General features: G+C 51.9%; 10 protein-coding genes; 5 read left to right on the plus strand and 5 right to left on the minus strand.

The window, feature by feature from the left end:
• Positions 1 to 262: 262 nt before the first annotated feature.
• Positions 263 to 1,240, plus strand: RCC_03652 (uncharacterized protein; the record flags this gene model as incomplete). XM_023768939.1 has 2 exons in its annotated part: positions 263 to 571; positions 623 to 1,240. 2 exons carry the CDS (start codon positions 263 to 265, stop codon positions 1,238 to 1,240), a joined length of 927 nt encoding a protein of 308 aa, XP_023624707.1.
• A 997-nt stretch (positions 1,241 to 2,237) lies between these two features.
• Positions 2,238 to 4,008, minus strand: RCC_03653 (probable methylmalonate-semialdehyde dehydrogenase, mitochondrial precursor; the record flags this gene model as incomplete). XM_023768940.1 has 2 exons in its annotated part: positions 2,238 to 2,654; positions 2,710 to 4,008. The coding sequence occupies 2 exons, from the start codon at positions 4,006 to 4,008 to the stop codon at positions 2,238 to 2,240; spliced, it is 1,716 nt and encodes a 571-aa protein (XP_023624708.1).
• Positions 4,009 to 4,675: 667 nt separating this feature from the next.
• On the minus strand, positions 4,676 to 5,980 carry RCC_03654 (uncharacterized protein; the record flags this gene model as incomplete). XM_023768941.1 has 3 exons in its annotated part: positions 4,676 to 4,990; positions 5,047 to 5,871; positions 5,957 to 5,980. 3 exons carry the CDS (start codon positions 5,978 to 5,980, stop codon positions 4,676 to 4,678), a joined length of 1,164 nt encoding a protein of 387 aa, XP_023624709.1.
• Positions 5,981 to 6,330: 350 nt separating this feature from the next.
• RCC_03655 (uncharacterized protein) lies at positions 6,331 to 7,473 on the plus strand (the record flags this gene model as incomplete). XM_023768942.1 has 2 exons in its annotated part: positions 6,331 to 6,574; positions 6,866 to 7,473. The coding sequence occupies 2 exons, from the start codon at positions 6,331 to 6,333 to the stop codon at positions 7,471 to 7,473; spliced, it is 852 nt and encodes a 283-aa protein (XP_023624710.1).
• Positions 7,474 to 7,786: 313 nt separating this feature from the next.
• RCC_03656 (uncharacterized protein) lies at positions 7,787 to 8,593 on the minus strand (the record flags this gene model as incomplete). The annotated part of the gene is made up of 1 exon (XM_023768943.1): positions 7,787 to 8,593. The coding sequence occupies one exon, from the start codon at positions 8,591 to 8,593 to the stop codon at positions 7,787 to 7,789; it is 807 nt and encodes a 268-aa protein (XP_023624711.1).
• Positions 8,594 to 10,191: 1,598 nt separating this feature from the next.
• RCC_03657 (uncharacterized protein) lies at positions 10,192 to 10,914 on the plus strand (the record flags this gene model as incomplete). Its single annotated transcript, XM_023768944.1, has 1 exon — positions 10,192 to 10,914. The coding sequence occupies one exon, from the start codon at positions 10,192 to 10,194 to the stop codon at positions 10,912 to 10,914; it is 723 nt and encodes a 240-aa protein (XP_023624712.1).
• Positions 10,915 to 11,755: 841 nt separating this feature from the next.
• On the minus strand, positions 11,756 to 13,615 carry RCC_03658 (uncharacterized protein; the record flags this gene model as incomplete). XM_023768945.1 has 6 exons in its annotated part: positions 11,756 to 11,831; positions 11,894 to 11,953; positions 12,017 to 12,179; positions 12,242 to 12,806; positions 12,899 to 13,368; positions 13,441 to 13,615. 6 exons carry the CDS (start codon positions 13,613 to 13,615, stop codon positions 11,756 to 11,758), a joined length of 1,509 nt encoding a protein of 502 aa, XP_023624713.1.
• A 1,270-nt stretch (positions 13,616 to 14,885) lies between these two features.
• Positions 14,886 to 17,488, plus strand: RCC_03659 (probable GARP complex subunit Vps53; the record flags this gene model as incomplete). XM_023768946.1 has 2 exons in its annotated part: positions 14,886 to 14,955; positions 15,006 to 17,488. 2 exons carry the CDS (start codon positions 14,886 to 14,888, stop codon positions 17,486 to 17,488), a joined length of 2,553 nt encoding a protein of 850 aa, XP_023624714.1.
• A 1,360-nt stretch (positions 17,489 to 18,848) lies between these two features.
• On the plus strand, positions 18,849 to 19,895 carry RCC_03660 (uncharacterized protein; the record flags this gene model as incomplete). XM_023768947.1 has 2 exons in its annotated part: positions 18,849 to 18,977; positions 19,125 to 19,895. 2 exons carry the CDS (start codon positions 18,849 to 18,851, stop codon positions 19,893 to 19,895), a joined length of 900 nt encoding a protein of 299 aa, XP_023624715.1.
• Positions 19,896 to 21,286: 1,391 nt separating this feature from the next.
• Positions 21,287 to 22,480, minus strand: RCC_03661 (probable acetyl-CoA acetyltransferase; the record flags this gene model as incomplete). Its single annotated transcript, XM_023768948.1, has 1 exon — positions 21,287 to 22,480. One exon carries the CDS (start codon positions 22,478 to 22,480, stop codon positions 21,287 to 21,289), a length of 1,194 nt encoding a protein of 397 aa, XP_023624716.1.
• Positions 22,481 to 22,604: the final 124 nt, after the last annotated feature.

A 22,604-nucleotide genomic window follows, 5' to 3' on the forward strand; every position in this document is an offset into this window, starting at 1 on the left:
TGAAAGCGGACCTTTGGATATCAAGAGTCAGCTTCCTATGCAAAGAGAGGCTCGTTGCAGAGCACAAAGCGATTTCGATAGCACGTTGTAGTGGAATCCGCAGGCGCAAGGATCAGAACGAGCAGAACGGGGATTGTTGCCTGGGAAACGGCAATCAGGCATCCATCTTATCGAGCACGTCTATATATCACATTTACCGATTGGAATACTACATTGAGAGAGCTACTTCATTTAAAGATTCCATTACCATCAAAAAGCCATCATGGACAAATTCTATCTAAAAAACGCAGCCGTCTACAAAAAGTTGGTAGATTCACTCGACTTTACCAAGCCGGCCCCGCATTTTAGCCGCCACGAAGCGACGTCCGTCGAAGAAGAAGGTCAAACCATCATGTCGGAAAAACTCAACCCAGATATAATCATCGGCGCTCGAATTCGTCCGATGCTAGAGACAGACATCGCAGCAGGCTTCCCATGCGCAGTACACCCACGTGCACCCGATGAGAACGGAGCTCAGATTGTGGATCTCCATGATCTTTATCATCATCCCACACGGCCTCCCATGCTAAAGGTTCACATCCAGCGTCAATGATATCTTGTGGTGTAGCTAAAAGTAGTCTAGTCTTCCAAATATCAAGTCGATAGACTCTTCGATGCCGAAACAACCACGGAGGAAATCTACGAGAATCTCATTGCCGATCTTGTGACTTTTGCTCAGGGAGGAGGGATAGGGACGCTCTTTGCTTACGGCCAGACTGGTTCTGGAAAGACATTTACGATTAGTCAACTTCAGAAATTGGCGGTTTCATCACTGATGAGCGATGCGGATGATGAACAGGAAGTCTACATTACAATCTGTGATCTTGCTGGAAAGGCTGCTTTCGACTTACTGGCCTCTCGGCAACCGATATCGATCCTTCAAGATGCGTCTGGAGCAACGCAATTGGCGGGCGCGGTGGAACATCGTGTATACGACGGAGGCGAAGTGCTGGATTTGCTCGATGAGGCTGCGTCTTTTCGACAAACGGCTTCGACGGTCAAGAATGATGCTTCTTCTCGCTCTCATAGCATTTGTCGGATTCGGATCGGAAATTCTGCGGCGCCGAAAGGGGAAAGTGGATTCCTCTACCTGGTTGATTTGGCGGGGTCAGAAGCTGCTCGAGATGTGGCGGAGCATGGAGCCGATCGGATGCGTGAGACGAGGGAGATTAACATGAGTTTGTCTGTGTTGAAAGATTGAGTTCGAGGGAAAGCGGAGTTTGAAATGAAGAGAAGGAGATTGGGAGGTTTGAAACAGGCAAGACTTCCAATTCGACAGAGTACTTTGACAAGGGTTTTGAAGCATGTTTTCGATCCCGAGGAAGAGAGAGAGTGTCGGACGGTTGTTATTGCTTGCGTGAATCCGGCTCTGGCGGATGTTGGGTCGAGTAAGAATACATTGAGATATGCGGAGATGCTGAGGGTACCGATACCCGTCTAGACTTGATGAATGAGTGGGATTTTGCGCAGTGTAGAGCAGTATATCTTCGCCTGAAGGTCAAGGGAGCCGCGTCTTCAGTCGATCTCCCAAGGTAGGAGATAACCAGACAGATTAGATCGACGCATGTTGTTGAGCGAAGATGTAAAGAACCTTGTGGCAGAAGAAACGACTGACGGGCGGAGCTCGGCCCGAACCCGGCAGGTAAGTGAAGGCAAACCGACAGCAACACACAATAAGACTTGCTCACCCGTCCCTAGCACTGCTGCACATAGTCGTACCAATCCTCGAGGAAGACTCAAAAGGTGAATGGTCACCTCTATCCGCAGGACGGATCCTCCAGCTTACCGAGACCCCCTTCACAATTGTCCATCATGAAGCTCCATCTGCGGCATGACGGTAGTCCTGCTTTGACTGAAGTCATTCATTACGAAAAGAATGCGAGACGCATCGGGGAGTGCTGATCATGAAATCGATTTTCCAAATCTCCAGACCAAGTTCGCATTTCTCCGTTAGCTTCAAACCTCCATCAAAACATGTTCCAACATCTCTACGAAGCGCTCCCGGTGAGAGCGACAAAGCTCCTTACCCTGCGTGAAAAACACAAGCCACGCTCTCTTTATAAGAGGTACATGCGAAAGGCCCAAAAGCAATCACTAAGCTCTTCACGATGGAGGCTAAAGATCTTGCCGTTCAGAAATACAATCTTTCCGATGTCATTCCACGTATCCTATCAACCATTCCCCCAGTATTCAACACCCTACGACTGCGTGGGCATATCAACCTTTGCCCTCGTAGAAACAGCATCCTCACTCTTCCAAAAGCTCGTGACGGTCTTCTGCTGCGTGTAAAACGAAATGCCCTGTTTGCCATAGAAAGTGTTCGCACCGCCACCTGCGATACTCTTCTTGTTTCCCGTGAAGCTGAACATGGGAAGCGGGACGGGAATGGGAACATTGATTCCCACCTGTCCGGCCTCGATTTCTTTTTGGAATTTCCCGGCCGTGGCGCCTGAAGAGGTGAAGATCGCGGTACCGTTGCCGTATTCGTTGGCGTTGATGAGGGAGATGGCGTCGTCGAGGGTGGGAACGTTGAGGCAGACGAGGACGGGGCCGAATATTTCTTCTTTGTAGCACGTCATCTCGGGCGTGACGTTGGCGATGATTGTTGGGCCAACCTAGAAGTATCACTTTAGTTGGAAGGACATGGTGTGGGACGCTTTCAAGACTCACCCAGTTGCCATTGGGATACTTGGCGGGCTTCTGGCCACGACCGTCAAGAACAATGGTAGCACCCTCCTTCTCAGCAGTGGCGATGATGTCTTCGATCCGCTTCTTRGCTTGAGGAGAGATGACGGGACCGAGATCTGCGCCTTCTTCGAAACCTCCGTTCATGGAGAGGGCCTTTGCTCGCTCGGCGATTTCAGGTGCCCACTCCTTAGTCTCACCCACGAGAACCAGAGTAGACAGAGCCATGCATCTCTGACCAGCAGCACCGAACGCAGCACCTGCAATGGCGTTCAAAGCCTGGTTCTTGTTGCAGTCCGGGAGGACAGCGGCATGGTTCTTCGCACCCAAGTTGGCTTGAACACGCTTTCCATTGGCGCTACCACGGGTGTAGATGTATTCACCCGCCTTGTTGGATCCCACGAATGAAATGGCCTTGATACGAGGCTCATCAATGATGAAATCCACCGTCTTGGCAGATCCGTGAATGATGTTGACAACACCTGGTGGGAATCCCGCCTTCTCGGCCAACTCGGCTAAGATCATACATGCACCTGGATCCCGCTCGGAAGGCTTGATGACCATGGTGTTACCGGTAATAGCAGCAACGGGAATTGTCCACAGCGGAATCATAGCAGGGAAGTTGAATGGGCAAATGGCAGCAATGACACCCAAAGGTTCACGGTACGATCTCGTCTCCATATCCTTGGCCACCTCCAACACCTCACCCTTTAGATCGCTGGTAATGGCACAAGACTGCTCGGCGACTTGCAGTCCACGCAGAACATCACCCTTGGCATCGGCAAAAGTCTTGCCTTGCTCCAGAGTAATGCTAGCTGCCAGACGATCCCAATGCTCACGGATCAAGGCAACATACTTGAACATGATCGTCTGTCGGTGGAGRATACTGGTAGCTCTCCACGCCGGGAACGCCTTCTCCGCACTATCCACCGCCGCCTTCAACTCCGCATCTGTGGATTGCGGTACGCGAGTCACGAGGTTGTTGGTGGCCGGGTCGTGCAAATCGATCCATTGTGTGGCTTGTGAGGCGACAAACTTGTTGTCGAGGAAGTTCTGCGTGTCCGCCGGCTGCTCCACTTTATCATGTGTTTTGGGGAAGTCGGTGGCGGTGGACGCAGCGGAAGTGGTAGCAGGAGCGAGGTGGGCGGTGGTGGCGTGTAGTCTGCGCAYCGCCATCTTGCTGGCATTGGCCGATTGAGGCATTCTTCTGCTGCCGATTCGCACGGCGGGGCGAAGCGTGAGGTTCTGGAGCGTACGGCTGGCAATAGCGCGGCGGGCGGCCATAGTTGGGGGGGATGTTGAGGGTGTAGAGCTCGCAGTCTTCTATTCAAAGAGACGGGCGAGGATGAAATGTGTACACAATTCTGTGGTCAAGTGAAATAAGACGTAGGGTAGACACGGCCAGGCTAGCATCATGAGCTTGTTGCCCGTGTCGCCGAGCTCGCTCTCCCCGCAAAAGCCCGCGCGTAGCCGAGGAGCTTCGGATCCGATGGGAAGCTTTCATTCACTTGCACGCGGCACAAGGCTACTGGACGGATAGGGTCTGGCGCGGGAAGCACATTCTTCATCTAGTGTAGTGCGGTATCTCACTCTGCCGGAATAATTCTCAGCCAATCTGCCTCGCAAAGCTATTCCAGAACTATCTCCACCTGTGAACAGTCGAAGCTGCTTCACTTTCTACCTATCCATTAACTTCTGCGTTGATGAGAGAAAGCACACAGGTTAAGATGGAAGGGTGGGAATTCGGTTGTGGTTCCATGTCGCACCACATCAAACAAGTTAACAACATTCTTGTCCGACTTCACTCTGCGTCAGAGCTTTCAGAGATGGTGATGAGGTATTGAACTATTGATCAGTTCCATGCCATTGCTTAGATATTTTCAAATAATCCCATCTATACCCAAGCACAATCATCATCATATACAGCGCTATATAGAATCCTCAAGTCAACTCAGCTGTCGGCTCTCTTCTTTCTCAAGCTTCCAATTCGCTTCTTCAATCCTGCCCGCAAGCTTCCACTCCTCTGCACGCCGGCATCGCCACCTGCATCGTGGTCGTTGGTGGCAGCGATCTCCATATCTTGATATTTCCCTTCTCCTCCCGCTAGCAGGACTGGATCTCTCAGGTCCTTGGATCCAGATTTTTTGTGGCCGGGCGAGCGATCCGACATCTCTATCCCTTCGTCTTTGATGGTGTGTCTCTGAAGTGCTCGGTCAAGGGAGAAGGTAGGTTCAGACTTCCCCTTTAGATCATCTTTGTGATAGTCCTATGGTTCATCACGTTAGCACCCCGTCATCGTACTAGTTGTGTGGTTCTTCTCACCTTTCCGGCCCATCGTTTATATCCAGGTCCATCTGGCCCATCCTCGTGCATCAAATCGGCACCTTCCTCATAGTTGTACGTTCTTCCAAATCGATCGACCATCCCGGGTGGAATGTGAGCCACACCGTCCAACGGTTTATGCCTTTCAAGTGCATCGCGTATGTTCTCTTGAGGAGTAGCCTTCAAAGCCTCCTGATTCGTCTCCTTCAAAGCAGCCACGGGGGAGATCTTGTAACTCGAATTCCTCGCCAACAAAGCAGCATCATATGGACCCTCATGAKGGTATGCACGACCTCCCAATGCGGGATCTAATCGATCGATCGTATCGGGACCGGGAAGATGGCGCTTGTTCAAGTGTGGAGAGCGGTGCGCTTTCTTGWTGWCTTTGATGATCGATTCCAATGGTAGGTGACTGGTATCGCCAGGGTAGCGAGCAGACAACGAACTCGTTCGCCGACGATGTCCGCGTTCTTTTGGAGACAAGCTGGCTGCGTCGTAGGCTCGAGGTGAGCGTCCCTGGCTACCAGCGCGGGGATTGCTGTTGTTGCTCACAGCTCGTCGGTGGGAAGATTCACCTCCAAAAGCTTGTGAGCGATAGGGTGGAGGATCTTCACGGGGGCTGGCAGTTCTGCTTCCGCTACCATCTCGGAATGGGTTCTTCGAGCTGAAAGAGGAGCGACCAGCTGGCGGCGACGGCGTCTTGGTGATGCGGGGTTTCTGTACTGCGGGTGCTGCAGCATACGTCGAACCAAAATGCGACCCAGGACCAGTTTCGGCAGAGGGTTCGGGAGCGTTGAGAGGGTCAATCAGAACTGCAGCGGCAGACTGGAATGCGGGAGTCAGTCGTCATGCCATCGTCTCACCAAGACRAAGCTGACGGAACAGCCTGCGGGTTTCAAGCTTATCTTACCTTGGAATCCATGGCTGCCGACATTTCAGCTCGTTGACAATATTATTGGTAGCTTTACAAGTGTGAGAGGGATAGACGAATATGCGCACAAGAAGGAAAAAGGAATGCACATGAAAGGAAGGATATCAGCACCAAGTTCCCCGACCACAAGAGCTTCGCCATCCTTCGAGCGTCTGACGCGTCGTCCTTGCCCTGCAAAAAGTCTACGTCATGAACGTGCTTGGCAGGTACGACAGCCCAAAATCTCTTCGGATCGCGGCGGATGTCCGGATAGGTGGGTCCCTCTTGAACCACACACGCGGCGCCGACGACACCCAATCGTCCCTTTCGTCATCAGCCTCGACATCAATCCTTCGCGTTCTTGAGGCATTGCAATGGGTCTCGTCGAGTATTCCTCCTCCTCGGAAGACGACAACGATGACATCGAACAACACACAGCAAAGCGACGCAAACTCTTGGACGAGAATAACCTGCTTCCGCCCCTGCCCTCCAATTTCCGCGACCTGTATTCCTCAACTGTACGCACCAGCACACAGGATGATCCCTCTTTACACGGAGGCCGGAAAAGAGTCACACCGCATGTAGCGGGGAATTGGCCTGCGCATGTTTATTTGGAGTGTAAGTATGAATTGCCGTTCATTGTATTCATTTCCTACATATTGCCAGAGCTGTCAATGTGAGGATTCTACAAAAACCGAGTCTTGAGGCTGCTCTCTCGAAACAGCCATGTTTGGAAGGGAATGGAGGCCCATTAGGGGAGATTGGGAGACCTTGTATAACCCAGGTCTAACCTCGTTGGAGAATCCCTCATATTGACAGCTCTGCGTGAGAATCCAATTCATTTTCTCTTCAAAGCATTGTACAGGATGGCACAGATGAATTAATGTCAATACTAATGAACCACTCGAGGGACCCCGGAAAAGAATCAGCAAATTGTACTCGAGAATTTGGTCTCCAGTATTCAGGACAAGGAGACCGAGGGGAAAAAAATCCACACCCTCCTGGAAAATGACCTGGGCGTTCAACTCCCACTGCACATCTCCCTCTCCCGACCTCTGACGCTCAAGACTGCCCAGAAAGACAAATTCCTTGCGGATTTGAAGACTGCGATTAGCACGACCGGCGTTCGAGGTTTCGCGGTCACTCCGAACAAACTGACATGGCATCCCAACGAAGATGGGACGCGCTGGTTTCTGGTGTTGAGTCTCATACGTCCGGAGAACAATGAATTGCAAAAATTGCTGGATGTCTGTAATAAGCTAGCTGGAGAGGCTGGGCAGCCATTACTCTACCAAGGTTCGAAGAGCAGAGAAGTGGATGACGGAAAATTCCATCTGAGTGTGGCTTGGTCGTTGACACCTCAAGAAGAAGGAGAGGTTGATGTTGCGACTGGCATCAAGGAGAAGCTGAAGGGTCTGAAAATAGAGCTTGGGGAAGTGAAGGCGAGAATCGGGCAGGACGTCACGAGTATTCCGTTGAGGAAAAGAAGAGGAGCGCTATTCGGAAGGGAAGACTGAAGGCCTCCTTGCAGGTATCTCACCGTGGTTGGCATACAGTCATTGAAAGATGTAAGTGGATTGACTCTGTACTTGGAAATATCGCACAGAAAGTCCATGCGAAAATTGCCGAAACTTGCGCTCTCAACCTTCTCCCAGCAATCGCTGTTTCCCAGCTTTCGTGATTATTGCTGCTGTATCGGCAATGCCTTGCTTCAGTCATTGTTGCTACTTTGCCCACTTTCGCCATGACCTTCTCTGCAGCTAGCTCCCCTCATCTGTCATTCTCCCCTCATAAGTCTCAGCAACAACGTCCACATCTCGCCAGCTCTCATCAAACAGACTTTGGAGCGACCCAGCCATCCTTCGTGGTCCATTCCACGTACAACATATCCTCGCCGAAGTCTTCCGGAAGTTCCGACATCTTATGATCGCCACACCCAAAGACCCGCAACCGCGTAACGGGATGAGCCTCTGTCATCTCCCTCAAAGCTTTCGGAAGGCTGGAAATGTGCGTTGTCCTAGGCCATGTGCACTTGTTGTCCGGATGTAGACACTGGAGCGCCAAGTTGACTTGAACGCCATTCAAACTGCCCAGCATGGAGATGGTTGCGCGGATCCAGCTCGCCGCGTTCAGAGTGTCGACCTCGCAATCAATCGTGTCTTTGCAATGCACTACGCCAAAGTACTTCATCTTCGTGACCCACTTGAAGTGTGGGACATGAATGGCGCCGGGTTCGAATGGCTGGAAGCCGTCGTTAACCCCGTGGTCATGCACGATCAGCTCGGTTTGTTTGGCAGYACGCTGCTCGTACTCCATCTTCATCTCGCGGCTGACACACAAGAGATTGATGACTGGTGGCGCGCTGATCGCCAGTTTCAGAGCACATTCATCCTCAATCAGGTAGTCCGAACGATCTCTGGTATCTGACTCTTCGCGAGAATCAATATCTGACTCTTCGCCAGAGTCATAACCAAGCCCGTAGATCTCGCGCAGAGTAGACAGCTGCACTGTCGGTCCGATCATGTAGTCGTAGCACCAGTCGCGCAACTCGCGAGGCAGGTCGAAGAACCTGAATGGCCGCGCGTTGTCGAGTTCCTTGCAGATGGCGATCGGCAATGGATCGACAATGGACGCCATTCTCTCCCTGCTGCGGTGGTTTGTTGTAGTGGATGGAGAATGTTGGGTGTCGAGGTTGACGTGATTGCGAAGTTGGGAAAGTACAGACGGCAAGCGCGAAGAAGGCAGCAGCCGGGACAGTAAGCGCCCACATTCTCTTCATTACAATCCCAATCCGCTTTCGAACTAGGAGAAAAATTATGTGACACGTTCTCGGTCTTTGAGATCACATTCTTCACCGTAGCATTGAGCAAGTAACAAAATTCACTCCTTGTTCATGTCCGTCATCKCCGAAGCAGTAAAGCTAGATACACTGCTGAGTGTGCTTCCCACATGCTTCTATCTCCATCCATCTCGACCTTTGCAGTCCTTTATATTCTCCTTAATCACTTCTTCCCGTCGTAATTTCATGCGCCATGCCCTGGTCTGCTACCTGCTGTTAATGCGTCATAGCTATCACTCCGCCAAACCCTCCCCGTCGGTTGCGAACAAGCCCCCAGTCCCGACATGAAGACCTGCCTCTCCATGACCCCCATCAGTAGACTTCGGCGCCACCCATCCGTTCGTCTTGGTCCATCCAACGAATAGCAACTTCTCGTCCGGCACCTCCTTCGCCTGTAAAGTGGGGAGACCACCACGAAATACCTCCAGCCGCTCCACTTCGTCAACTTTAGTAATCGCTTGCAGATGTGTTTGGATGTAAGCATTGTGTGAGTAATCTGGCCGCTTGCAATATTCATCAATGGCCTCGTCTGGCAGTGCCAAGAAGACTCCAAGGCGTTTCAAATTCTGCAGCTTTCTGACAGCGATTTTGATCCAGACTGCTACCGCTGCGATTCCAGCATCAATGTCCGTTTCAAACTCATTGAGTATGGTGCCGGAACAGTCCGCGTGGACCACCCAGTCGAAGTTTGAGATGGCGTAGTGTGTTGGGTCGAAAGGGAATGTCGGGAGTTCGCCGTGGTCGTAGATTTCGAGGGTGGTCTGCTTGATGATGCGCTGCTGATACTCCGATTTCATTTCCCGACTGGCGCAGAGAATGCTCGTAAGTCGTGGTGCTTTGACAGCGATATGCAGAGCCCAATCATCGAGATTCACATAAGTGCCGCTGTTTTCCTCTGCTTCAAACGTACGCTGAGGTTGGAATGTGGGCCCAATCATGTAGTCGTAGCACCAGTCGCGTAGTTCGCGAGGGAGGTCAAAGAATCTGAAGTRCTGTATCTCATTTTCATTGTCTCCGTCGCTGATGGTGGTAGGCGATGGAAATCCATGGTCCGTCATCTTGTGCTGTAATGTATTGGTGTTTGCGAGTGACAGTGTTGATTTCAATGTCTGAAAGGTGGAAAGTACCTAGAGAAGGCAAAACGCGGAACAGACAGCCAGCATCCACCCTTCCATGTAAAATGCCGATCTATTTCCAGAATGGGAAGGAACACATCAACAAACCCAAAAACCCAAGGTACGGTTGATTCTCGACAATTCGTCTCTGGGCTCGCGTCCATGGCAACCACACTTACTTATCACCAGCAACAAGCTCGTCATATGTCAGTAACACCACCATCTCGTCAGTTCTCGTCACTTCTTTCACACACACGATCATCATCGCCGTCAACATCAACATGGCATACGATCCGCCTTTCCGCTTCATGGACATGCCGCGCGAGCTGCGCGACCTCATATATGATAAATTCAAGCGCGACTTCGACCTGGGCGATCCTATCCTGGGTCTCTCTGCATGGCAATCGCGACTTGTAAGTGCAGACATGACGTCAGGACCGCAAGCATCATTGCTTCGCGYTAGCAAGAAGTTCAGCGCGGAGTACAGGGAGTATGTGAAGAGGACGGCGGCCGTGGTGATTGAGGACCGCCACCTCTATCCCGAACTCATCGATTGGACATCATCCCTTCACGAGCCTCTCAAGCATATCAACAAGGTCCAGCTGTGTGTATGGAGACGAGGCAACGACGCTTTGTTGACCGAGCGGGTAGTACGTCGATGGGTGTCACGTCTGCAGTCGCTGTCGGGCGATTCGCTGCAGATCAAGCTCATTTTGAAGCTCTGCGGGGCAGATGGGGACCACTACTTCCCAAATGTCAACGGAAGCGATCCTATATGGAAGGCTATCTCGGCATATACTCTCCCAGGGGGTTGTGGAAATGCAGATCGAAGGCCGGATCAGGGGCTTGACGGGCTCGCGGGTGTTGAGAGTGTTGAGGTACGCTACACGCGACACAATCCTTGTGAGGCGTTAAAAGAAGGACCGATACCTAGCAGATACAAAGTCTATGGGACTTGGACGATCGGGCAGGGTTGGAGATCTGGGAAGCTTGAGGAGGGCTAATTCGCAAGACCATGCTTGGAAGTCAAAGCAAACGACGACACCAATTTCACAGCAACGCCCTTTGGCACCCGCCTCGCGTCCAGGCGCATCCGCATGATTATCATCGTCGACCTCATAATAAGCCTAGAACCAGCAACCAATCCTCACAGCCCCTGCAGAGACATTCTCGTCTGATCTGCTTAGTCAGTCAGTTCTCATTTCTCAAGCCCAGCCAACTTCGAGGTTCCATCCCCGTCTTCAACTTGATCTACCCATCAACCGGGTCAATTTTGACCTGTACTACGATCGGAATCTCTCCAAAGCAACGAGTCAAATACGAGACAAACACCACGGTGAAGCAAACTTTCCAGCATCACGGTACACGAGCACCACACTCATCAACATCAGCTCACCATGTCTACACCCGTCGATTCGTCATACACAGCAAGCTGCAAACTACCTCATCTCGCGTATATTACTTTCAGACCCTCGAGCCCAAAGACCTGGATGGCGTTGATAGAATTGAGGTGAGGTGCAGTCGGGAACATTGCCACCCAGAGATGGAGGGGTCACATGGAGTTTGTAGGGTTGGAGAGTAAGGAGAAATAGATAGATTCGAGTATAGTATAATAATATAGGCGGGTGTTTAATACGGTAGGGACATTCCCACGACGAGGTGATCTTTCACTTGATGATCCCGCTTAGTCAGCCACTCCAGCCATTGGTTTTGTTTAGGTACTATCTTGTCTCTTTGATGAGTAAATTGTCCATGACTGAACGTCAACGCATTGCAGACCTGCGCGCATGTTTGCCTTGGTCTACCCACTGTCTCTGACCCGCTCTGCTGTTATCGTATGGGTGACTACGAAACTACTGCCGCCGGCCCAGGCATTACTGTTAAATAAAACGCAAGCGTCGTTACATTATTCCAACCAACACTGTGGCATCGATTTAGCACGAATTCCCACGCAATGAAAATGTCTAGACTAGCGCCACTTACCGAACCTGACCATCATTCGTGACGGCTATCATCGAGCCTTTGGAGGTCCTAGATTCGACCCTACACGTACAGGATCAGCGAAATTCGCACGAAGCCATGTTCATTCACATCGAGTCCGCTTACTTGACCGCAAAGGGATAGTCAACATTGTWGATGAAAAAGTGCTGCTTGTCATCTACGGCGTTGTACGGAACTCTGAGCAAGCCCCAGAAGTACTCTGTTGTTGAGAGTTGCCCTTCGTGGGTAGGGAGAGCAACTGAAGCTCTTTGGTGGGTAGCGAGAGCAACTAAAGCTCTTTGTCAGTTATGATCGTCCACAGCTAATGACACATCGGACTCGAATGCGCACCTTTCTCTCCCCGATACATGGTCGTCAACATCCACCAGTGCGCCTCGTCGCTGCCATGACGCTCCAGCGTGAGAGTGTGATTCTCATGGCCATGGATTGGTGGGCCGTACAGCGTGCAGTTGACATTGCTGGCAAAGTCGAGAACTTTTCGACTCGTGACGGCCATCATCTGCGTCCGCACGCCGTTCCACYGCGGACCCAAAGCCTGGCCGACTTTGGTCCCGTGTTGCTGGTTTTCAACCTGCCGGCCTTGAGAATACAGCATCCAGGGGTCGCCGAGAGGCTTGTGCACCACGATCTGCGTGGCCTTGGCTTTTTCCAACGCGGCGTTGGCGTCGTTGACGTTTTTCTTGAGGCGGGCGATCTCGTCCTGCAGGGCTTTCCTTTCGTTTGCTGTGGTGGTGTCGGACCCTTGCTTTTCGAATGGATCGCGAACGTCGGGCATCAGTCGGTCGGTCAGCATACATGGGGTTTGGTTTTCCATTCCCGTGGCACAGTACAATTGCCCATTTGCTCGGATTTGGTAGAATATCGCTGATGCCTTGTTACGGCCTGGCAAAGGGTCCTGCTCCATGGCAAAGTAAGCGTTGTTTTCGCAGGCGAGAAAGATAAAAGAGTCGCAGCTAGTCACGGCAGAAAGATTTGGGAATCACTCACCACACGACCCAATACATCTAGGTTTATGTTGATGTGACGAGTACCTTTACCATTGTCGTAATTCTTCTCGATTTGTGATGAAACAGCGCCGACGTGTTCCGCTTCCGAGAAGTGCTTTCCACCGACTACAATGGCTACGATTGACCAGGTCGCTGCGTTCCAAGCCGTGGGCTGTACCTGCGGGTAATTGGCCGACTCGGCTACAGTGACTGTGTGGACTTTGCCCTGTTGGAGAGGGGAATGAGTAAACAGCCTCATCGGCCCGTCGTCGTACCGGAAAACAAAGGAAAGGAACAAGTCAGCGTCCAAGACTCGCTGAGGGAGGCTGTGGCCGGAGAGAAGAGATGGAAGGCGAATGGTGTCAATTCTCAGACTTCCATCCGGTTGCACCAGAGCGTGGAGGTCGTCGGTGCAAGTAACAACACCGCAGGCAGCGGAGAGGATTTCGAGTTGCGGAGTTTCAGCTTTCACTTTGGGCTGAGGTCAGTCGTTTGGTGGAGCGATGGGAAAATTGACCGCTAGCGATGAAGGCATGACGATACCGTGATCGAGAATGTACAAACTAGGAGAGGCATTTTCACATATGCTCTTCAAGACCTCAAGATGCGCTTGGACACGGTGGGCGATGGAGGTCTGGGAGATTCCTCGGACTACATGCTGGCGGGTTTCGCTCAGAAACAAGACGAGACTAAGTTCACCCAGGATATCAGTATTCATCCGCCCCGTCCACCTCCGGTCAATGTACGACGACTGGGATTTGCAGAAATTATGGGTGATTTACCCTTTCAAGTCAACGATATTTATTGGTGACTGCAGCAATTTGTAACAGCTCTTAATGAAGGCTACAAACCATTACCTACTTTACATCTACAACTGAAAAGCAACTTCGATCGCGGAAGCGACATGCCGTGAGCCTTCCCTACTAGCCGAGCGAGTGTCTATCATGCCGCCTCGGCGCTCAGCTACTCCGCAGTGGTGGCGCAGCAGCAGCAGCAGCAGCAGCAGCAGCAGCAAGCAACGATGTAAGTCGAGCTGGATCCAGTCCATATGTGATGACTGGCTGAGAGGTGCGTCTAGTAGTCCATCCGTGGCTGGCTGGCTGAAGAGATGCGTCCCGTCAGGTGACGACGCTTCACAGCTGATTATCTCCTTGGCGGCGACCACATGTGACTGCGTAGATTTGCCCGCGGGCGCATAGAATATGGGGCCGATTCCAGGTCAATTGGTCCCGCGCTTTTTGCGCCCTTCGATAATACTGCTAGGACCTTCAAGGCGAAAGTCATTGGCGTTCGACGCCTCATCGAATAGGTAAGGTAGTGACCGATTATTATGCCCCGGGAACATCTCCTTCTAGTCAGAGAATATGTCGCCATCTACTTTTAGTATCTTGGCTAATATCGAGTACCATAAGTCTTCTTCCGAACCTAGCATTAAGCCAAGACCAAGATGAAAAAAAAGCCAGGTCGCCCACATTCGCTAGAGATATTGCAATACCAACGAACATAGACTTCCCTAACACATCACAACACAAATACACCAAGACGTTTGGTAAAAGGCCGGAGTCGAACCAGCGGGGCGCTCAACCTCCTTACGAAGACTCGAGAGTGTGGACCGGAGTCCGACACTCTGTCTGTCTTCTCGGCAGGGCCTGACGTAGTCTTCCGATGACTACCGCACTATTGAGTGGATTTTGTTGGTGGATGTACTTTTCCGTTGTCTTGTGTGTCTTGTGTGTCTTGTGTGGTGTGGTGTGGTGTTGTATGATGGAGGGAGAAGCGGAATTGGAGGGGAGAGATGTAGATTTTGTGTGGGGGTTTTTTTGGCAGTATTTAGCCTACACCGCCTACCGAGCTCAGCGATGGAAGCTCGAGCTCGAGCTCGTGTCAATCCAACCTACCTTAGGATTGGAAGAAAGGTGTCGAATACTGTACCTTACTTCCATTCCCATTCATTCCCGACCATTCGGGAATTGGGGATTGATCCGAACATGTCCATATCCATGCCACTCCACAATGGCAATGGCAATGACAGGGCACCCACCGACGCCCTAGACGCGGGTAATGCATCCATCCACGCATCCATCCCAACACCTGTTGACATGTTCCAGTCGACTACAATCCAATTGACCACCTCAACGCCCTCTTCTCCCACCCCTCGACCCTCGCTCACGTCTCCCAAGTGTCGCAGTCGCTGCAACGACACCAAGATGCCCTCGACGCCGACATTTCCCATCTCGTCACCCTCCAAAGCACCTCCGACTCGGACAGCGTGCGACGCATGCAAGATGCCAAAGCCGAACTGGCCGGATTGTTTGCCAAAATCGAAGGGGTTCGCGAGCGGGCATTGGAGACGGAGCGGGCGATTGGCGACATGACGGCCGATATCAAGAAGCTGGACAGCACCAAGAGGAATCTCACCTTGTCCATGACGGCATTGAAACGATTGCAGATGTTGACGACGGCTTATGAACAATTACGAGCATGCATCCAGACGAAGCAATATCGAGAATGCGCCCATCTCTTGCAAGCCGTCATCCAGCTCATGGCGCATTTCAAGAGCTATCGGAGCATCGATCAGATTGCCGCCCTGAGCAAGAATGTGGCCGAGGTGCAGAGGGCCTTGCTGGAGCAGATTTGTGAGGATTTTCAAGTCGCCTTTGCCAATGATGAGGTGCAGCAGGATCGGACCATGCTGCACGACGCCTGTCAGGTGCTGGATGCGCTGGGCGACGATGCCCGCGCCCGCCTCATCACATGGTACTGCAATGCCCAGTTGAGGGAGTACCGACGCGTCTTCCGCGGGAATGAAGAGGCGGGATCGTTGGACAACATCGCGCGGAGATATTCCTGGTTCCATCGCATGTTGAAGACGTGGGATGCCGAACACGCCCTCCTCTTCCCGCCCGCCTGGAAGGTCAATGAGATGCTGGCCAATGCCTTTTGTGAGAATACGCGAGACGACTACAAGGGAATCTTGCAGAAATCCATGCGACGCGCCGATGGTCGCCCGCCGGATGTCAATCTCTTGTTGTCCTGCTTGCAGGAGACGCTCGACTTCGAGCACAGTCTGGAACGTCGCTTCTCCCTCGGAGAGTCCCGGTCCTCCATGGACACCGTCATGTCGGGGGAGGAGCGGAGAGCGGGCTTCAGCCAGGCCATCTCCGAGGCCTTTGAACCATATCTCAGCATCTGGGTCGAGTCGCAAGACAAGCAGCTGTCCTCGCTCATCCCTAAATACCGCCAGCAACCCCTCCGCAATCCCGAAGAGGAATTCAACGCCCAGCTGGTCATTCCCTCCTCCACAGAGCTCTTCCACACCTATCGTGTCACTCTGGCCCAATGTGCAAAGCTTTCCACCGGAAGTCGACTGTTGGAGCTGTCCAAGACATTTGCAAGATATCTCGATGCCTATGGCCAGCAAGTTCTCTTCCACTTCCTCGCGGAAAAGACGGGCGGGCCGAGTGTGGAGGATGCGGTCATAATCCTCAACACCGCCGACTACTGCTACCAAACCACAAATCAACTGGAAGAGAAGATCAAGTCTCGTATTGATGAAGATTTACGCGAAAAGGTAGACTTGCAATCCCAAGCGGACGCATTCCTGGGCGTCGCCGCGGCGGCAGTCAAAAGTCTCGTCCACAAAACTGAACGCGACTGCGAACCTGCCTGGCGAGAAATGCGCACCATACCGTGGAGTAGAATGGACAGCGTCGGGGATCAATCACCCTTCGTCTACTCCCTCCTCCAACGGATCAAAGACGGCAGTAGAGAAATCCTCAAATACCTCCACAAACCACAATACTCCCGCGCCTACTGCGACAACATGGTCGACGCTTTCACCAACACCTACATCACCAACATCGTCGCCAGCCGTCCCATTTTCGAGACGGGAGCGGAACAGATGCTCCTCGATTCATACGTGTTGAAAAAAGGTCTCGCAGAGCTAGCAACTCTCACCTCCGAACCGGGAACACCTCCCAATGCCGCCTTTGTCAAGAGGGTCCAACAAACGACTGCGAAATTGGATCCCATCCTCAAAACCCTCCAAGTCCGAGCCAGTCCTCCGGAAGGGTTGGTTCAAGCCTATCTCATCCACATCCGCGATCGCTCCGAAGCGAACTTTAAAAAACTGCTCGAAATTAAAGGGATCGTGCGGAAGGGAGATCAGAATCATCTTGTGGAACTCTTCAACGCGCATAAATCCAGTCCGGCGAATGAATCTCTACAAGCCAGCAACCCATTGATTGCCGCATTACAACTCACCCATCCATCCAACCACCTTCCCGCAAGCACGACTTCCTCCGTCTCCTCCGCCGTGGGACTGTCAACGCTAGCGAGTCTGAAGGATTCCGCTGCGACGACGGTGGGGACGCCGAGTCTGCAGGGGAGATTTGATCCCGGGAATTTCGGGGCGGCGTTGATGAATGCCGCGAGGGATGCGGGTGATCGGTTTGGTGGTGGAAGTCCCGGGGTTGGTGGGGGAGTTGGGGGGAGTAGTAGGGTGGGGAGTCCGGGGATGATGAATCTTGGTGATGAGGGTTTGGAAGGCGGGTTGGGGAAGTTGGGCAAGTTTTTTAGGGGGAGGGGCTAGATGGTGGGGTGTTGATGTTGATGTTGAGGTGGAGGTGGAGGTGGAGGTGGGTTGGAGGGGAGGAGAGGAGATGATGGATTGTGGGGATGCGAGGGATGGATTGGAAATGTGATGTCCCACAGTCTCCCACTTCCCGCCGTCTTCCTCCCTCGGTTGTGCCCGCGGCCTCGGGGTCGACGCCGTGAAAGATCGGTGTGGCACACGAAATGTCTCCTGAAATGTGCATGCACTACAGCATGTGATGAACGCTAGGCTGACCCACTTAGGTGAGGTGAGGTGAAGTTGACGAGTACTTTACATCCGAAACTCGAGACCCACTCAAGTGAGGAAGTGAAGTGAATTTGGTCGTTTCATCCGGCAAAACCTGCCCACATCTTTTATCTCCATCCACATCCCGGCATGTCAAAACCGCGCACGGTAAAGGATAAAAAATCTCGCCGTGTTCGCCGTGCTCGCCGTGCTTTTTGTCTCACGGCACGACATCGGAATTGAATCCCGTCGATCACCACTTGACAATTCACTAAGCTGGAGATGGAAGTAGACCAGGGGAGGAGGAGGAGGGCCGTTGCTGAAGATGTCGATGAACGGACCAGTTCAACGTAGATAGTTAGACATGGTCAATAATAATGATATCATTCGCGCGAATCCCCAACCATCGGCAGCTAAAGGTACTTGTCCGGAGACGGCACACACACACTAAAACCAAAAAAATGATTCGGAGTCGGAGAATTAAATTCCATTTGGTGATGATTTTGATGAGGTTGTGTTGGTTATCTCCCTTCCCGTCCTATCAAACGTCCGAATGATCGCTCCCCGTCCCCATCCCTCCCCMCTGTGCTTTCTGTGATTCCTCCTGGACTTGCGTGCAAGGAAGTTCGGCACGTGCCCAAATCTTGTTGGAACATCTTAGTAGGATGATGATGATGATTACGTCTAGATGTGTCATGGTTATGTCTTTCTCTCTCTCTCTCTCTCTCTCTCTCAATAATTAGAAAATCAAGAGATCTATATAGCCTCGAGTTGTAATAAGGAAATAGAAAAGGAAAAAAGGAAACTAAGTTCCGGGCCTTGGAGTTACCCCCGTTCAACAAGCGCGAAGGGAAGAAAAATTAAAACCAAGACTACATGGACGGACGGACAGGGATGAAGGGTTAGGTGAGGAGAGCTATTGTGAAAATCCTCGTTTCGATCGCTGGTTTCCTCTTGGAGATGATAACCCACGGAAAACGAAACAACAAACAAACAACCAAACAACCTAATACATAGAACTTTACCCCGGAGTGCCAATACTGGAAGGTTGAGGAAAGAAATAAGACGAAGAAGCAAGCAAGTCGGCAAGAAAAGAAAATAGAAGAACAAGATGGCAACATCACCACCACCACCACGTCAACCCATCACATTCACCGCCGCGGATGGGGTCAAATTAGCCGGTTTCCTATATCCAGGAGCAGAAGGAGAGAAACGTCCGACGATAATCATGAGTCCTGGTGTACGCATTTCCCTCCCCTCATGAATACATCCCCAAAATCAAAAAAGAAAAAAGAAGAAAAACAAAACAAAACAAAACAAAACAAACAAATGAAAAGAAAATCCAACAATCCCAAAAACTAACCTCTTCCTCTTTCCCCACCCACAGATGCCCGAAAGTATAGAACCCTTCCTAACAGCCCTGGCCTCGAAATTCCAATCCCACGCCTACACAGTGCTCCTCTACAACAACCGCAACTGGTACACCTCTTCAGGCCACCCACGGAATGAAACCGACCCCCTGCTCCAAACCCGCGACTACACAGCAGCGTTGAATTTCTGCCTCGATCTCCCCTGCTGCGATCCCAAAAAATGCATCTTCTGGGGCGGAAGTCTCAGTGGAGCGAATGCCATTTCCGCCGCTGCGATAGATTCTCGGGCTTGTGCTGTGATTGCTCTGGTGCCGACTGTGAGTGGGGAATTTATCACGCAGGCATTGGGACCCATGGGGAAATTTATTCTGGCGGATAGTGTAGGGGTTACGGTTAAAGGGGTTGGGAGTCAGAGGTTTCCTGTTAGGGATACGGTGAATGATTGTTGGGGCGGGGAGACGGGTTATGGGGGGTATTTGGAGGAGTGTTTGCGACTTGGGGGTGAGTGGGAGGAGGAGGCTACGACGATGAGTATGTTGTGGTTGCAGGCTAGTGCGCCGCAGAGTTTGATTGCGAGGGTTAAAGGACGGGTGTTGATGGTTATTGCTGAGGAGGATGTGGTTGTGCCGGTTCCTGCGCAGAGGGAGATGTTTGGGTTGATTGAGGGGAGGAAGGGGAATGAGTTGATGGTTGTGGRGGGTAAGGGGCATTTTGATGTTTATTATGGGGAGACGGGGGAGATGGTTTTGGGGAAGATGTTGGAGTTTTTGGGCGGGTTGTTTGGGTGATGATGTGTGTGTGTGTGTTATTAATGGTAGTTAATTGATGCGCTGTAGGGATATGGTGTGGTGTGAGTCTTTGCGATTTGAGCGGCATGTCTTTTTTGGAGAGGGAATGTTTTGTGATGCATTCGTTGTAGGTGTATAGAGAGATGAAAGTGTAAGATTGAGGCGTAGAAAGATTCATWTGGAGGTCAACATCTCGATTCCTTCACCTCCTCCCGATCTCACGGAACATGGAATGCATGAATGGTACCTACCATCGATCTGCGGCTGAAAAAAAGACACATGACACATCCCTCACATTTTGATGAGAACCAGACTCTTCAAAGTCCGAAAGCAGGCAGGTACCACCCACATCCGACCGCMCTTTCCTCCACAACTTCTTTCCCAGGTCAATGGAAAATCATTCTCTCGCAAGATCCGGAATAGGATAAAGCAAGCAAAGCAACGAAATATAGTATAGTACATACGTCAAAGCTACCTACCTCGGACTAGAAGATCGACCAGCAAGCCACCAAGTACCACATCTTCCGTCTTCCTTCCCAAAAAGGAAAGTGCAGGGCAACTTTAAAAAGAAAGGAAAACGGGTTGCTTGTTTTGCTCGGAGTAGGATCCGAGTTACTAATGAATGCATTCCCATCATTTCTCCCCGATTAAGGACCTGGTACCTTAAGGGAGAAAGTCCGAGAAAGAAGGCATCACGTACAGTTGATATGTACAATCGAGAAGCAATACTCTACTTTGCTCGTCTCCAGTACCCTAATCCGCGCTATCGTCCATCTCAATCAATGGAATCACTCAATCAAACTCTATAGGTACGGTACGGTACCTCATCCATATATGATCTAGGGGTCCACTGTACGTATCCGACTACCTACAAACGGAAAACCAACCTGCATCTCGGAACTCGGCAATGTAGCCATCTATCAAAAGTCACGTCTCATGACATACACCTCATGCACAGGAGAGAAAGTCAAAATAAAGTACCTTACATCCTCCGAAGACTGGAAGATTGATTTTCATTCGTGAGGAAGAGGTCGACGCTACGGAATGTTGGGCTTGGCGGTGGTGCATCTTCCCTTTGGGGTTAATGAATGCCCTGAAGCTGTTTCATGGTTCATGATATGCAGGGATCGTTGGAGCCGGGGATGCGTTTTGGGTTTTGTATGCGATTACTGCTTTGGGGTTTGGGTGGCGTGCACTCCATGATGAAGGATAGATTGGTGTCATGTGGTAGGAGGGAATGGTGGTTCGTATGGAGGAGGCTTTGGGGCTTTCTTTGGGTATACATACGCTTCTTTCATCTTTCGAGTCTCCATCTATCATGGATTTGATCCATCAATGCTTCTGATCCTGTCAGAAAATATCAATGATGTATATCATACCGCTTCAACAAATCAATCGAGACGCTCAATGACAATGGCGCTGGCACCACCGCCCCCATTGCAGATTCCGGCACAGCCAATCTTGGTCTTCTTCTCGCGGAGAACACCAATCAATGTTGTGACAATCCGAGCACCACTTGCTCCCAGAGGGTGACCCAATGCAACGGCACCACCATGGATGTTGATCTTGTCCTCGCTGAGACCCAGCAGTTTCATGTTGGAGAGGGCGACGACGGAAAAGGCCTCGTTGATCTCCCACGCATCGATATCCTCCTGTTTGAGCCCGGCATGTTTGAGGGCTTTGGGAATGGCCAGGGCCGGTGCGGTGGTGAACTTGGAGGGACTCTGTGCGGCGTCACCCCAGCCGAGAATCTTGGCAATGGGCTTGAGGTTGTGCTTGTTGACGTAGGCCTCACTGGCGAGCACCACCGCTGCGGCACCATCGGAGAGAGGAGAGGCGTTGGCGGCGGTGACGGTACCGCCCTCGGGCTTGAAGGCGGGTCGAAGCTTGCGGGTGGCCTCTTCGTTGAACTTTTTGGGCTCGTCATCCTTCTCCACCACCGTGTCGGGCTTCCCTCGCGTCCCTTTGATGGTGACGGGAGCAATCTCCTCGCGGAACCATCCGGCCTCGTCTGCAGCAATGGCTTTCTTGTAGCTCCGGATGGCATAGTCATCCTGCTCTTGTCGGCCAAAGCCGTGGTCCGCGGCACATTCCTCAGCCGACAGACCCATGTGCTCGTTCTTGTAGGCATCCGTCAGACCGTCTTTTAACACCGAATCCACCAATTTTTGATCGCCAAACTTCGCCCCCAGCCGCATGTTGGGCAGATAGTGGGGGGTGTTGGACATGCTCTCGGTGCCGCCCGCGACCACGACATCGGCCTCGCCGGTGAGGATGGTGGCCGCGCCCAAGGAAATGGCCTTGATGGACGAGGCGCAGACCTTGTTAATCGTCGTGGCTTCCGTGGACTCGGGCAGGCCCGCGTGGATGACACATTGTCGGGCCGGGTTCTGGCCCAGGTTGGCGGAGAGGACGTTACCGAAGAAGACTTCTTCCACTTCCGTGGGTGCAATGCCCGATCGCTCCACCGCGGACTTGATGGCGTGGGCTCCGAGTTGAATGGCGGTCTGGCTGCCGAGCGAGCCTTGGAACATGCCCACCGGCGTGCGGACCGCCGAGAGGATGTAAACGGGGGAAGGGGCCATGATGGAGGCTGAGGTGTAGGTAGGTAGGGTGGAGGGTTGTTCAAAGAATTGGTGGCGTATATCAACAGGACAGGACAGGACAATAGGTAGCAACAATCACAACGAGGGGCCCTACTTATTGTTC

The sequence above is a fragment of the Ramularia collo-cygni genome (assembly GCF_900074925.1).
Source record: "Ramularia collo-cygni strain URUG2 genome assembly, contig: RCC_scaffold04, whole genome shotgun sequence".
In the NCBI taxonomy this organism is placed as follows: domain Eukaryota; kingdom Fungi; phylum Ascomycota; class Dothideomycetes; order Mycosphaerellales; family Mycosphaerellaceae; genus Ramularia; species Ramularia collo-cygni.